This window comes from Metarhizium robertsii (assembly GCF_000187425.2).
Source record: "Metarhizium robertsii ARSEF 23 chromosome Unknown MAA_Scf_5, whole genome shotgun sequence".
Classification (NCBI taxonomy): Eukaryota; Fungi; Ascomycota; class Sordariomycetes; order Hypocreales; family Clavicipitaceae; genus Metarhizium; species Metarhizium robertsii.
Window position 1 is genome coordinate 130,670 of NW_011942193.1, and position 16,067 is coordinate 146,736.

Below are 16,067 nucleotides of genomic sequence, written 5' to 3' on the forward strand. Positions count from 1 at the left end.
ATAAAGTATCTTTATGTATATTTAAAAAGTAAAGGTACTTTAATTCCTATATTAATACCTTATAGGCTTATGTATCTTTTAATCCAAGATTTCTAATTGGTCCACATCCCTGCTCGGTACGAAAGTGGCACCTTATCACATTCAAAGGGATAGTGCAATATACATGGCTCTTTATACCTAACAGGGGTACTAGCACAATCATCACCTATTACTCCGTAATTTCTAGGCAAGTAAAGGTAACATTTGCTTGAACAGGAGCTTGTTGCTGCTACAATCAGCTGGTGCTTGGGCGAGCGCCGGCTGCAAGGCGCATAGCAGAAGGAAACCCGCGGTTGGTAAAAGCATGACGGGGAAAGTAGCGTGATAAAGTGTTTGAATATGAGGTGATTGGGAAAGTTGCTAGTTATTGTGTACTATAAGCACGGGATGACTTCATACAGTAAGGGAACATGTAGCTCGATGGTAAATTACAAACAAAGGGCAAAGACATGTCTTTATATTCTACACTCTGTCGCTCCTTCGCCGGGAATACAGAAATTTCGACTAGTACTAGCCTATAATATTGCGTTATAGCCTTATTAGTATTCTCCTAGTCATAACGTTTCTACGCCCTGCGGCTTGGCAGGGTTGGTACAGACGTAGAGAATGCTCTAACCTCACGTCAGTGGCATCAGTCGGTGGATCTTTATACCCGTTGGCAACTATAAGACCACATGTGCACTTGGTCGCTGACGGGTCGACTAGTAGGTGGATGCAATGGGCTGTGTTGAGCCGTAGCTTGGTTGCGTCTAAATTCAGAATTATTACGCCGAGATAGGGCCAGCAGAACTCGTACGAGTAAGAGGCACTAAAACCGTAGAATTCAACTATTCTTAATTGTATACGCTGTATTTCGAATTCGGCTTCGGCTCGATCTAGCACAAGCTGGACAGTCTGTAGCAGAGTATATTTGCCATTCGCGAAGTATTATAAAGCGCGACAGTCAGGGACGTAATCTGCTTGACTACCTTTTGCCTCCCACTATGGATCCACGAAGGATTCAGAGACAGTAACGAGTCGGTGCTTTACGCTTCTTAGTCCACCGTCGATCTTAACTCACTCAGTATTCTACGTAACAACTGACCCGCCTATACATTTGGTAGTTTCGGTCGTAATGACTCGATGTTTTTTTTGACAGGGGCTCTAGTTGGACCATACATGCAACGAACCCAACTATCGCATGATTTTCGGGAATACCATAGGGAATACCATAAACAATCAAGGACGGCTTCGTAGCGTGACCTAGGTGGGACTTTCCGTTGCTAACACTGGACGCTAATTCATTCTTACCCGCATCCGTCCAGTACAGATCACGCGGTGAATCCGTGAAAGCGCGGCGTGTCCCACAATACATCCATTCCAAATGCGCAAGGGCTTCCTAGCTCTTCGGGCTTTTACTAATATGGGTTGGAAATTATTGCCAATTATAATGTGTCGTTGGGGTTCTTTTTCTTGGCTTGGAAAAACAGTGCCTCTCATGCTGATAATCCTGCGGTCAGGCCTTTCAGATCAGATACCCATGCACTTCCAGCGCACTGGAAACCAACCAAGACCGGTAGACGTACGAGAATATCCGAGCATGATTAGGTTACGGAAGCAAAAGCTGCCAGATAATTAGGATTTTATAGGACCAGAAGCCCGTGACAACAAGACATGGCCGCGGATTGCCCTGCACCGACGTTATCAGAAAAAGGCCCTTTACAGCTTCAGCTCGCCCAAAATTTCGTCGAGTATTGAGACAGTGGGTAGTCTGTCCGAGTCGCCCCGGCAAATATTGTCTTGTGCCCAAATAGCTAACAAAAGCCATGCACGGACAAGAGTCATGCCCGAGCATCAGTTCCCATTCTAATATTGCTGCCCAGCAGTAGCATACTTGTAACAAGTACGTCATTTTTCATGGTTCCCTTTTTCTCAGATAGGATGTGATGGCTGTGATGCTTTTTCAGCAGAGTACAACTCGTGATGTTACTCGGAAATGGCTGGTTACACAAGGGCTACGGTCACGGGATTAGGGCAGAAGGCCCTCACCGACTTCTTGTATTTAAAGAAGTCTTTGGCGACTGAGGCCTTGAGGAAAACCTAGGACCTTTGATACCAAATACTGTTATTAGTTGAATTGAGCTAAATTGCTCCAAGCCCTCTTTCCGAGCCCTCGTCACACGTGAAAACTTGGCCGCCCGCCGCTCATGTTTGCTTCATCTCTGACAAATTGATTCACCAGTCGATACCTTTGAAAAACACCACCTTGTGTGCTTTCCCGTGTGGTTGGGTACTGGTAGATGTGAGTTTTGACATTTATCCTTGTAGTCACTTTGCTATTGGGACAAGGGCTTAGGCTTGGAGCAATTGCTCAATTCATCTAGTAACAGTCTTTGGTATCAAAGGTCTTTGGCTTTCCAAGGCCTCAAGGGACCAGAAGCCTCTTTAAATACAACAAGTCGGTGAGGGTCTTCTGCCCTGATCCGGTGACCGTAGCCCTTGTGTAATAACGCCATTTCCGTGTGACAGCTATCCAAAGATGTGTGCTGGCTGGCGATGTCTCCTGTCTACCCGGTAGATGCTGTCACAGCGATTATCAGGTTTGACCACTTAGACGCGGAGCCAAAGTATGCAGCAATAAGGGCCCTTGACTGAATGCTTACTATATTGGACTTTGAAACTGGGCCCTGTTGTCTCTTGACAGACGGCCAAAATAGTCTGTTCGCATTCCAACAATTACACCGCAACGTAACTGGATTGAGGGCCTGGAATAACTGGCACTGTGACTAGTTACGATAGTCTGTATTTTGTCATATAAGTCCTTCGAAATGCGTGTCGACTAAATATAAGTGATGGTTAACTAAAACCCAAGGCAACATGTTACGACCTGGAAGAGACTTTTCGTGTCTTATGAATACTTGTTATTATTGCTAGTTAATACTAACTAGATGCACTAGAAAAAAAGTGAAATCCGGCTTGCTAGCTCCGGGAAGCTTCCACAGAGTACGGAGCCGCTGTTGTTCTTGTTGTTACACGGATGACACGTTGCCATGAAGGCACGGGCCGAACCTTGAACCCGACGATAGTTACACAAGGGCTCTGATCACGAGGTCTAGGGCAAGGTCCCTCACCGCCTCTTAATATAAATAAAGGACTTCCGCCTGAGGGCTTCAAGGCAAAATAAGGACCTTTGATATCAAAGCAAAGTATTAGCTGAATACGAATTATGTTCCAAGCCCTATAATAGTAGCCCTTGTCACACTTGTTCCTCCAGCCTATCAAGCCCATGATGCGTTATTGAGATCTTGGCGTCAGCGGACTCGGATCGCCACTGAGAGTAGTAGAGGTCATAATTCAAGGCCCTCATTAGCCCAGTTGACTCTGTAGTGAGAGTCGGCAGATATTTTCGTGACATCAAGAATGAGTGCGCTAGACTGGCGGCGACTCGAGGGACAACATTTGAACATGAACATTTGAACCAGACCAGACATAAAATTGATGATATAATTGGTCACATGCAACCTCTGCAACTAGGCCACGAGTTTGTGGGGTTTGGGAGCTAGTCCCGAAATTACAGGTCGATTGAGAAACTACCAGATCCTGAACGCCGAAAGCCGACAGCCACGGCGACACAAATGGGGAAGGCCCCACGAGAAGCTGCCAGATTTGTGGATAAGTGGAAGAGCTTGGACACGCTCATGTTGGACGAGTTGGAGCGCAGACATTAGAAGCATCGTGGCGGAGGCGAGTGGTAGGTTTATTGGTTGTTATAGTATAGTCAATTGGAGTTGCCTTAAATGGCCAGGTGCTCGTCTACGCCTGTCGCTCCTTTTCTTCAAGACTACAGAGACTGACGGCACTTTTTTAAACGCGTTTCCATGTGACATTGTACGGCAATAATGGAACAAAACCCTTCCAATGCGAAACACAACGTTGTCGTCGTATTCTGCACCGCCGCGGCGCATGTACTTGGCAGACTCCTCATCCAGCTATTGCAGACGCTCGAAAAACTACCATGGCCCGTGATATCAACAAGGAGAATACCGGAGCCAAAGTCAACTAACTATTCCAATGTCTTTCCACCATCACAGCGAAAACTCGCTGCCTGCATCGGCGCCGACGTCGGGGCAGGAGACGCCTCTTCAAGCAACCCGTCAAAACACCCCGAATTAGTTCTTGGCCTCGAGGAAGATTATCGCCTCGCATCAACTTCAAGAATTGTCTTTAGTGGCTTCAGCGTTGGGGAAATACGGTCCTTGGGGAGCTTCCCAGATTATGCGGCATTGTCCGAGGTGCCTCTGCCTCGTGCTGCAAATGACTTTGACATTGCCACGGCAAGGCCAAGACCATATCGACCACTGAGGTGGCCATATAACCAAACCATGGGTGAGACGCATGTTTCAACTTGTACACCTGGCGAAAAAGTGCTGATCAAGAATGCGCTGCCTACAGCAATTCAGAAGATGGAGCCCGACTATTGGATTGAGCTGGAGAGCACCTACGAAGAGCAAATTCGCCTGCGCAAGAGCATTGTCGAAAAACACAAGACGGATGTCATGCAGGCCCTTCCGGGCTCGGAGCTCGCATGCAGGGAACTAATGGAAATGGTGACTCAATTCCTTTGTGCCCGGTATCCCCGGCAATTTATGCTGGTCAACGGGGTATTGGAGAACAAGATTCGAGGTACTCGACATCATATTGACCAGACCGACGGCCTGCACTTCCTGTTGGAAAATGTCCCCGAGGATTTCGCCATCATGCTGAGGGATCCCGGGACGGGAAGATATAAACTACGAGCCGGAATCATTTGCGCATCCACGGGTTGGAATTTGGGCGTCAAGATGGGCAAGGGTCTCGCTGAAATCCACGGACCAGTGCCTGATTACAGGAGCAAGATGCAGCTCAGCATGGACCGGTGGGTTGAATGCCGCCAGAAGCACCCCAGACATATTGCCTTGACTGACTAGCCACCAGCTTCTTCACCAAGTTCCCTGCTGGCAAACCTGTGCAAAGAGGAGCCTGGGGATTTGAAGTCGGGAAACATCTGTACACGCCGCCGGGCCACCCCCATCTCGAGGGTATGAAGAGACAAGATGCAGGGCTTCGCCCGGATGACATTTATTTTCGCGTAGATTGGCAAACGCTGCGACGGTTGCCTCTCTCTGGGGCAATAGTCTTCAACTTTAAGGCCTTCTTTACTCCGGTGAAGGACTTGATGGATGAGCCGTACGTACCTTCCTTGTGTCTGAAAGTGCTTACCGAGAGCAAGGCAAATCTGAGAGAGTATAAACAAGTACACCACACGGAGCATGTTCTAACTCCCCTGTTGTCGCATTATGAAAAGTCTCAAATAGAGCGTGGATTAATAGAAGCTGGTTGGGAACCACAGACTCTGGAGGAGAGCCCCTTCTTCCCCGGATGGATGGATCATTTCAGTAGGTCTCTGAGCAGGATTTGAGTGAGCGCTGTCAATTTACTATTTTTGTCAAGTAGTAGCAATACGTACAAACAGCTATTGAAGGATCCATGTATGGAGAATTATTACAAATCATTTGCTAGAAACGACAACTTTCAGGTCTCTGATGGCATAGCAAAATAGCCTTAATAAATTGTAAATTCACTGCCGATGCTACACGTGTCCAACCGGCTCGTAGTATCCGGTACTAACGGTGTTATGCTGTCACGAATCTCAATGAAAGATGGCACATGGCATCTCAGGCTACCCACACAGGTTCATGTCACCTGGACAGAAAACTGCGTATTGCAAATATGCATGCAGTAGAGATGTTGCCACTGGACCAAAGATGCCTCGCTTCCCATTCTCAAAAAACAATAAATGGCTCCATCACTGACAAGTTTTGCCGGGCAAAATCCATCCAGTTCATGGGCTCTTGCAGAGTAGACGTGGCGCTCCAAAACGACCTCAGGAACTGCAAGGCGGTATAATTGCACCATACGCCGGTTCGCGAAAGCGATTCGAGAAAAAGCCCATCAATTTCTGTCCTCATCAAGGGGTCAGAGGCGCTCTCAATGCCAGCAATAAAGAGCGGGAAGAACAAATCGTGAAACAGCTCGTCTGTCGGCCCGGCCATGACAAAACGAACATCGGCCAGCAGAGGTTGCAGAAGCCCAGGGAGCGCTGCCCTTTTTTCATGGCACGTTTGAAACGCTTGGTAGCTGTAGATTATAGCGGCAAAATAGTGCGCCCGCGCGACAGCTTCAAACGATTCACGCAAGCTGCGCTGACTTTCATTCAGCCAGTCAGTACAGGCCAAAGAGCTGATACGGGCCTCTTCGGCCCTATTGCACCAGACGCTCATGTCGACATTGGGAGGCGGCACGTTGGATTGCCGCAAGCAGTGTCTTTCCCTCTCCAGCGCCGTGATGGCGTGTATCAGTTTGGTAAATGCCCAGCCCGTGTCTGTGCTTTCTGGCTGCAGCGGCGACGTCGGCAGGGGAGCGAAATCCTGGTGAAACATGGAAATGCCAGTAAACATTTCCAGGTCTGATACCTCCTTGAGCAGGAACCTGATGATGGGGTCTGTGGATGCCGCGAACCAATGCTCCAGCGACTGCAGGTCGATGACGGCTCGACATCCACGGAGGTGAAGCCTCCATGCCTTGGAACCTGGAACAAGGGCCTCGGTGTAACAAAGCACAAGCATAGAGGCAAGGACCTCGGTAAGCGTGAAGTTTGTGGAAGCACTTGGCGCCACGTGGGACGGAGTTGGCAACCCCGAGCGCAGCTTGCTGCTCAGCGCCTGCATACTCTTGTCGCGCAACGACACATACGTCTTGAACAGGGCCTTGGATTGATCATGAGGCGTGTCCAGCACCATGGACATGTGGGCAGCTGCAAGGGAGCCCACGGAAAATTGCACGCATGCCGAAGTCTGCAGGAGGCGGTGGACAATGGTGCGCAATGGATGGCGCGGCCGATCGATCCAGGTAAGCCGGGAGACTGCCTTTGTGCAGAAATGATCAACGAGTCTATTGAATATAGATGCGCTGAGGAATGGATCGACGACATGTTTGGCTTCTTGGAGGGAAAGCGCCGGGGTCAGCTCGTACACTGTCGATGTCGGGGCATCTCGAGACAAAGAGCTGGTGTCGGACGCTTGTCCATCTTTGTCGGCACATCTCTCTCCGCTAGGGCTCTCATCTTGACACAACGGCCTCTGTTTGCCAACCTGTTTCCGTGTCCCCTTGGCAATGGGAACCGACTTGCCCGCCAGCCGGCCCCTGCTTGCGATGCCTTGGTTCCACTTGAGGTACACTGTCTTGAAGCCAGGGCACTCCAATCCGCGACTAGCACACTTCATGCAGGATGGTTCGGTGCGGTCACATTTGATTCTTCGTCTGATGCAGGTAGGGCAGTCTGGATCAGGTTAACGAGGGAACATGTTGGGCCACGGGGCGCGTGGGCAGACTGACAGTGAGCAGCTACTCGCCGGTTTGCCGGCAGACTGTTGATTCGGACATTCTTCATAGCTCAGGCGCTGCACATGGCCACAGGAAGCGCTCGGTCGGCCGTGAAGTGGTCAATTCGAACGTCCATTCGCTGGCAGGAGGGGATATGGGAGGTTGAAACTTCAAAGATGAGGTCTGGTGACTCTGGTCGAGGCGGGGGAATTCTCGTCACTTTGTGGCGGTGGGGCGCCCTGGCTCAGCGGTACCATGACGATGCCGACTTTCGGGCCCGACCAGACTTGTCCCTATTTGGTTGGTCCGAGCTCGACATGATGTTCTTCCGTTTCGGCTAGTGCGACTAGGCTCTTTTTTGCACTCTAATTTGACTGTGAATATTGTAGATTATTTGGAGAAAATCATGTGTCGGATAATACTAACTGACGGCAACCAGATATGCTCTACAACGTCTTGTCATGTAACCCGTTTGCGCACAGTAGACATGCAGTATTCCCGGAAGCAGTCTTATATCGAGACACGCAAAGACTGGCCTCAAGACAACTGTAGGGTCTGATGGAGAAAGTGTTGCTGGCACTCGTATTATCTCTACACGGTCCGTTTATCCAGTGCTCTGGGCAATATTCATCGGAGCTGGGCAAGTTGTAGCCAGTCATAAACTTAGAGTCAGCACAAATAAACGCCCTTGTCTGCTCGTGGATCTAGTGCTCTGGCATGCGATGGTTGCTGCAAAATTCTCGTCAACAAAATTTTCATTTCTGTTCTGCCGTTTTCGGCATACTCCAGAAGCTCTTGCTCAACGATCGGAATAACTCGTTTGTGTAATCTTTTCGATGCGCATCGGCATCGCGATGGGTAAAAATGGCTGCACTGCTCGTCATCGCGATAATAAGTCGCCGACCATTGCTTCGCTTTTTACCGAGTTCGACGCAAGGGAATCCCGAAGCCTAGGTATTATTGGAGCAGAAGTACGAATGCATTTATGGAACTTACAGAAACAAGGAATATTCAGCCGGATGTGGCAGCTAACTGCGTGAGGCTTGACATACGAGGAAGTCTAACGTTATACTGTGTACCGGATTCGGGTGGCCCTGGCGGAAGGCGTCTTTTTCAACAATGCAAAGAATGGCTTCCATTTTTGGGTCTTCCGGGCGAGCATCAAGGATTTCAAGTTCCCACATGTGCAGCTTTATGTAATAGAAGAATTGAGTGCAGGCGCGTGACACCGTTTTGATCAAGGCATGATTGCTCTGCACCAAGAAATCGCCCCGATCTCATAGAGCGGCTTTTATTGCCTTGCCGCGAAACTCCTAAAATTTTCCTTTGTTAATAATTTAACATTTGCACACTGTCAAGGAGTGGTAACCAGTGCTATCTATGAGTATGCTGGTGTTCTTGGCGAAAGGTTGTATTCGTGACTAACGCTGAATGTAGCCTGAAACACATATTCCGTCTCGACTACCATTCTTTTCTTCAGCCCAGCGTCAATTTGGTCCCTTGTCTCGGGCAGCAACTGAACCACGCCCATGTGCCAGTTCCCGGCGACTAATGAAAGCGGCGCCCGACTATTATTCTTTGAATTAACGCCAAGTTTGCCCATATCCATTTGCAGCCGGAGCACAGTCTCCTGCCTGTTTGCGGCGCTATACGGTATCGGCGACTAAGCATATTTTTGTTTCACTTTATTTGATTCTTCTCGTCCCTAGTAGCACCTTAAGAACTGTCTCGCGACTGTTTGCGGCAGCTTATAAGGTCTACACCCACGAAACGAGCAATAGTTTAGAACGGCTATTTAAAGTATAATCTAGCTATATCGGATAGCGGAGATATTACTTTATACTATTCTCTTCTCCTTTATAATCCCTTTCCTCTCTAATACGTAATACTTGTTATTCTTGCGGTTAGGGTTAGGGTTATATGTCAGCCTTTATTCTACGATAAATTACCAGAAATAAATAAGCCAATTAATAGCTTTTAAGTATATAATTTTGATTTTATATAAAAACAAGTTGATCTTGAATTGCTTTTCTACACTCTATTGTTTTATCAATATAGCCTTTAAGTATATATAATAAAGATAAATAATGAATATATTCGTACTCAACACTTAGACAGCTACTAGTCAAGGAATTACGTTTTCACAAGTTCCTTTCGATTTCATGGATCCAGGTCTAATAGTGGCGCCCAACTATACCGTTAATTTAACAAGGACCCCCTTCCGAGCAGCATGTAGCAATAGCCCCATGTCCGCTTGCGGCGACCAGTAAAAGAGGCGTTCTATTGTAGCTGTGATTAGACCCAATGTCTGATTTGCCCATCTCGAGGCGTAGTTGAATGGCTTGGGGTTACACAATGAAGCTGACGTATGCGGCATTTTTGTCCGAGTACTTCAAATTCACGTCAGCTTACTGAGAAAGGAGAAAACCAGCTACTCCTACTTTGATCTCTTTTTATATAATGTAAAAAAGATCATCTTGATATTACAAGACGCCAAAATCTCACCAAGCGAGATATTTGCAAAATGGAACATTGCGTGAAGCGGACAGACCTCACAAGGTGGCGTCTACGAGACGACGACAGTCGTCACACTTGGCATTACCTCGATAATGAGGCTGCAGAAAAGGACTGGCCGCAAAGCCATGCGGAAAAGTACTATCTTGACCTGCCCTTGGTGCGTATCAGTTGTTCGTTCCTCTTCTTTCATCAAACTGGCGTCAATGTCACTAAACTTGCTACAGTGTCTTCCTGACTTACAACGGGCCGTATACCCTTTGAGCGCCGTGGAGAATGCATTGACTTTTTTTGAAAAGCTTCAGCTCCCATCTGGGCACTGGGGATGTGAAAGCGGCGGCCCCATGACGTTTTGTGCAGGCATAGTTATTGCCTGGTATGTCACCGAGACGGCAATCCCCGACCACGTTGCAACAGAACTACAGGCCTATCTTGCTACCAGAGTCAACTCACAGGATGGAGGCTGGGGTCTGCATACGACTGGTGAGAGCAACATTTGCGGCACCACCAGCAATTACATTGTCATGAGAATTGCTGGCATGTCTCCTCATCACCCCATTCTTATTCGAGCGAGAGAGTTTATTCACTCTCACGGCGGTGCCCTATACTCGTCGGTCTGGGGGAAGCTGTGGATGGCCATCCTAGGCATTGTTGACTGGGATATTGTCCACCCGATGCCTGCAGAAATTTGGCTGCTCCCCGAGTGGGTGCCCTTTCATCCTTGGAGGTTCTACGTCGAGATGAGGCTGGCCGGTCAGCCAATGTCCTACCTGTATTCGACCAGGTGGAGATGCAAAGAGACCGATCTTATCAAGTCGCTCCGAGAAGAACTTGTTGCTCGGCCATACGGAGAGATTGACTGGGAACGACACAGGACAACTGTCTCCAAGGCAGACTACAAACAGTGCAGGTCACGGATCGTTGATGGCATAAACTGGGCATACGTTAATATTTGGAAGCCTTATCTGCTTCCCAACTTTATTAAATCCAGGGCAGAGGACTGGCTGCGCGAGCTGATTGATATGCAAGCAAGAAATACGTATTACGGAGGCATCGCCGCAGCCGACCAGCCAATGTCGACCATTGTAACCTACTCCCGAGACGGCGCAAAGTCGTCGTCCTTGACCAAATACGTCGATAAAATACAAGAATTTCTCTGGATGACCGGGGACGGCATGCTGGTCAACAGTACCAACGGCAGCCAGTCCTGGGACACTGCCTTTATTGTTCTCGGCATATGTGCAGCCGGCCTACATCAAAATGAACGCTGGAGACGGATGTGTGTGAAGGCTCTGCAATTTCTAGACAATCAGCAAATCAGAGACGACTGTCCGGACCAAGAAAAATACTATCGCCAACAACGCAGAGGGTGCTGGACTTTTAGCAATAAGTACCAAGGCTATGCCGTCAGTGACTGCACGGCTGAGGCGATCAAGGCCATTATTCACCTCCAAACCACTGCACATTATCCTACCCTGTTGGACGATGAGCGAATATTCGATGCTGTGGATTCCATGGTTCTGTATCAGAACAGCACCGGGGGCGTTTCCGCCTTTGAGGCACGAAGGGGAAGCCCATATCTTGAGCTGCTCAACCCCACGGAAATTTTTACCCGGAACATGGTCGAGCACGACTACCCAGAGTGTACGTCGTCGTGCGTCACGGCGTTGGCCCTATTCAGAGAACACTGGCCACAGTACAGGACCCAAGACATTGCAAAGTTTATACAGCGCGGAGTCGAGTGGATCAAGTCGGACCAGCGAGCGGATGGTTCGTGGTACGGAAGTTGGGGCATTTGCTATACCTATGGCACCATGTTTGGCTTGGAAGCGCTGGCTGCTGTTGGTGAGACGTATGAGAATAGTTTACACGCACAAAAGGCCTGCGACTTTCTCATTTCGAAGCAGCGACAAGACGGAGGGTGGTCGGAAAGCATACAGGTACGTCAGTAGTCATACACGAGGAGCCTGCGGCGCCAGACAAAGCTAACAAAGATGACTAGGGTTGCGCAGACCAAACATATATAGAAAGCCCAAAAGGCTCACTTGTTGTCCAGACGGCTTGGGCTCTCATCGCGTTGATGGCAGGCGAGTACCCGGCCGTGGAGCCGATCAAACGTGGTGTCAAGCTGCTCATGAGCCGCCAGCAAGACAATGGCGAATGGCTGGAGGAGGAGATTCCGGGCGCTTTTCACGGGTTTTGTTCATTTTCATACCCCAACTATAAGTTTTCCTTTACCATCCGCGCTCTAGGTACTTTTGCGACAAGATACCCGGACGAAAAGGTTGCAGAATAACTGCAGGAGGGACGGGTACAAGCGTGGCAGAGATGGCAAAATATTTCCCACAACGCTTGGCCATGACGACCCGAGCAATATTTTCCTATTCTCCAATACTTACCCGTACTCGCTCGCTTACTTTGGGTGAGGGTTTCTCAGCTAGTTTCAGAATGTTCTACTAGTATTCCGCGAGATGCTATTTTGGTCGTTTAGGTCCATGTTAAGTGCAGAGAGTTAATAAACTTGTGGTTTTTGGGGCTATTCCGCGCTCGTTCTTATTTCTATTATCGGAACGTGCGGCGTTGCTAGACTAGCGTAGCAGGCGACAGTTTGTTACGGAAGGAAGCATTGGTACGATGTGATTCATGACTACTCTCATCTAAGAACATGACTATCAAGTAAGGACGCTTACATGTTGGTTTTTATGAGGGGGGTTTATACTATATAACCAAGAATGTATGCGGTAAACAATAATTCCTATTATAATTTTCATGAGTTTTATCTTATTCACAGGACTTTGAGCATGGTCGAGGTACAGGCAGTGGCTCTGAAGCTGAAATCTGAGTTGGACCGGACCTAATATCTGCAGATATAAATGTGTCTAATAGCGGTACCCCCAACATATATACTGTTTTTTGAGCCTCGCCAGGCACCTGATTCAGCGAATCGCGTGATTGGTTTAGTGGTAAAATTCTCCGTTGCCATCCGAGCAGCGTCGGGGAGCCCTGGGTTCGATTCCCAGATCACGCAGCTATACCGTTTTGTGCTATTCTTAATCTCCGGAATAAAGCGAGAGTATATATTTTTTTGAACTGCTTATATTTTAGTGTTTTCCATGGCTTGGCAGCCGGTAACGCACTACAATCCGTGTCCTTGTAGTATAGAATATAGTATATTCTCCGAGATAAGATTAAATTACTAGATAGTGCTTATTTTTTGGTTACTTATTTAATTAAATTATTAATCTCTTATTTTGTGGACTAATTTCAGTCACAGTAATAATAGCTGCTAGCTAGCTGCTATAATACTATTTAAGGTTAACTGGTTAGTATTAACCCCTGTGCTGAGATAAAGGTGTTCTCTTACTTGGACCATGTGCGCCCAAGACGGTGTAACTTAAGGCATATTTCTTAGATTGTTCCTTAATGCTAAGCAGATTAGAGCGAAAGCAACTACGACTGCTAATACTAAAGTAATTGTCAAAAATACGCTCAGGTAAGCAGACACGGTGCTATTATAATAGGATAATATTTGGCCAATACTTGACTGCTCTCTTACAAGAGTGCCACTTAATATATTCACTTCGATTACGGGTTTACCCTCACACGGTCACATCTATTAGGACGCAAGTGTCGTCCTGCCCCTGAAGTTGAAATAACCGTTGCGAGGCTGGAGGTGACGGCGGAAGTGGATTGCTTAATTACCGGAGGGACCAAAGGTGCTTGTAGACGTTTCTGCAACTTTGCTATAGAGTTTCCTATTTGCGCTATATCTGTTCTCCCTTTATGTGATACGCTGCGCTCGACAGTTGGTCGTCTTTTCGTGGTGTGAAACGGATCAGAAACAAGTAAATTAGGCGCTTTAGCTTCTCTCGCTTTCTTCCTTTTCAGTCTTTGTTAACTGACAAAAGTTATTAAGCATCTCCTTTATCCGCTATATCTAAATGTACTTCGTATTATCGGTATTATGTTGCTCGGCCTATAACTTCACGGCCGGACCACTTTCTTTAATTTTAATATTCTTGGTGCGGTAAGGGGCGATTTTACATGTGGGCCCAGTATAAGTTTTCATACGTGAGTGCCAATGCAAAGGCTTACTATATTCTCGCAGCTTCTCACATATTTATTCTGTCATATTTTTCCATGAAAGTATAGCAACACTGTCTATATAGCCACTAATAGCTACGTCCTAGATTTGGCACTGAGTTGGTGGAGGTTTGATCTCCTATTGCTCATCTTCTGTGAGTAAAGTTGAGAGCCTTGTCTAATCGGGGGTGCCGCCCAAGTCCAAGGAGAAAATGGCGCCTCCTTGACTACACATATCGTCTGGTACCAGCATCTTTTAATAACAATAGCATGGCATAGACGTTTTTGATACTATGCCCCAGCCTGTCCAGATAACTCGGACCATGATTCAATTATATTCTTCATAACGTCAACCCCCCACATATAATCTTGCCAATCCGTGTCAGCCCACAGATCAGGGTGATTTCCCTCCCCGTGACTAGCGGCCCGGATAGACTTGTCTCGCTGCTCCTGTTCAGGCCCATCCGGTAGATGCAGGGTTTTGCGAACCGTGGAAGCACTGGCTTGGATTCGCTCGCCCCGTTCCTTGCGTGTAAGCTCGTAGACGCGCAAGGCCAGCTTGACATCACTAGTACAGGTCAAGGCTGCCGTGATGGCGCCAGCATCCTCAATGGCATTCGCCGCGCCCTGGGCCACGTACGGTAGCATAGGGTGGCATGCGTCCCCCACGAGGCCAACTTTGTTCTCGACCCATTGTGGCAATGGGACGTGCGAGTTGAGTGTCCATTCGAGAACCTCTCCTTCGGGCACATAGCTCAAAAGGTTTCGAATCAGAGGTGACCAATGCTGGTAAAAGTTCATCATTTCGGCCTTACTTCCCTTTGTGGTCCAAGATGTCTCCTTTCCAGCCTCATTTTCCTTGGCTGGGTGAATGAGTACCATGTTATACACGGTGTTGTTCTTGATGGGATACGCCATAATGTGCCCGCCTGGGCCCATGTATCGCATACCAACATTCTCCTGAAGAAGGGACATTGCTTCCTTGTCATGCTCCATCTCTGTTTTAGGAATCAACACCCTGTATGCAGCATCGCCAGTTGGGGAAGAGCGGTCTTGTTGCCCATAGCTAGCAGCAACCTGTGCTCGGATAGACGACTTGATTCCGTCTGCTGCAAACACCACGTCTCCAGAGAACCAGTCACCGCCTTGAACTTGTACTCGGGGCTCAAACCCGTCATCTACTTTGATAACCTTGTGGGAAGTTAAGATGTTGCAGCCATAGTCCTTCGCAGCTTGTAGCAAAATTCGCTGCAGATCGCCTCGATGAATGACGCTTAATGGCGCGCCGTATTTATTGCCAGCATCCGGCATTAGCTGCGCCGATCCTAGTTCCTCATCGTTTGCATAACGTCTGCGTGATAGTTAGGTCTTGCGCAGCAGACGGGACAGTATTGGATGAAATGGGTAGGAATTTGGGCTTCTTCACCCACCTACCTCAGCGAGTTTCTCTCCAAGATGTTGGCGTATTTCGCGACCTCCTCCAACACACCAAATCGGTACAGGATGCGCGCTGCATTGGGTGCTACCTGAATACCGGCTCCAACCTCTGCGATCTCGTGAACCTGCTCGAGTATTGTCACCTTGTGCCCGGTTTTTTGAAGACCTATTCCCAGGGCCAAGCCACCTATGCCAGCCCCAACGATAATGACGGATAATGGCTTCACTGCCTTGCGACCCTTCCAGTCAATCGTCTCACGGATATATTCCATGGCTTTAGTTGTTGCGTTTTGAATGGCGACAGATGATGTAGGGTATGTGCGAAAGAATCGGAAGAAACCGTGCGACGTGCCATAACGCCTAGCAGATATTATATATACCTACACCTCTGCTCGCTAGCAAATTGCATGTATTACTTGCCATTGCATTATGAGTAAGTTCCGGGGTTAGCTAAGCATTACTACTAGAGGTAAATTCCTCAGCTTCCTGTCCATGACGTCAAACGTTCTGTTCCGAGCTTGGGGTGTAGGACGGGCAGACGCTTGATGCTAGTAATTCCCGATCTTGAAAGCCGATCGGCTTGGGATCCGAGA

At 48.1% G+C, this 16,067-nt stretch overlaps 4 protein-coding genes across 4 annotated transcripts; 2 read left to right on the top strand and 2 right to left on the bottom strand.

Annotated features, from left to right (window-relative positions):
• Positions 1–3,917: 3,917 nt before the first annotated feature.
• Positions 3,918–5,476, top strand: MAA_09547 (alpha-1,2-mannosyltransferase; the record flags this gene model as incomplete). The annotated part of the gene is made up of 2 exons (XM_007827545.2): positions 3,918–4,933; positions 4,993–5,476. The coding sequence occupies 2 exons, from the start codon at positions 3,918–3,920 to the stop codon at positions 5,474–5,476; spliced, it is 1,500 nt and encodes a 499-aa protein (XP_007825736.2).
• Positions 5,477–5,840: 364 nt separating this feature from the next.
• On the bottom strand, positions 5,841–7,340 carry MAA_09546 (uncharacterized protein; the record flags this gene model as incomplete). Its single annotated transcript, XM_007827544.1, has 1 exon — positions 5,841–7,340. One exon carries the CDS (start codon positions 7,338–7,340, stop codon positions 5,841–5,843), a length of 1,500 nt encoding a protein of 499 aa, XP_007825735.1.
• A 2,624-nt stretch (positions 7,341–9,964) lies between these two features.
• MAA_09545 (lanosterol synthase) lies at positions 9,965–12,250 on the top strand (the record flags this gene model as incomplete). Its single annotated transcript, XM_007827543.1, has 3 exons — positions 9,965–10,114; positions 10,182–11,894; positions 11,957–12,250. 3 exons carry the CDS (start codon positions 9,965–9,967, stop codon positions 12,248–12,250), a joined length of 2,157 nt encoding a protein of 718 aa, XP_007825734.1.
• Positions 12,251–14,328: 2,078 nt separating this feature from the next.
• MAA_09544 (salicylate hydroxylase) lies at positions 14,329–15,746 on the bottom strand (the record flags this gene model as incomplete). The annotated part of the gene is made up of 2 exons (XM_007827542.1): positions 14,329–15,388; positions 15,472–15,746. 2 exons carry the CDS (start codon positions 15,744–15,746, stop codon positions 14,329–14,331), a joined length of 1,335 nt encoding a protein of 444 aa, XP_007825733.1.
• Positions 15,747–16,067: the final 321 nt, after the last annotated feature.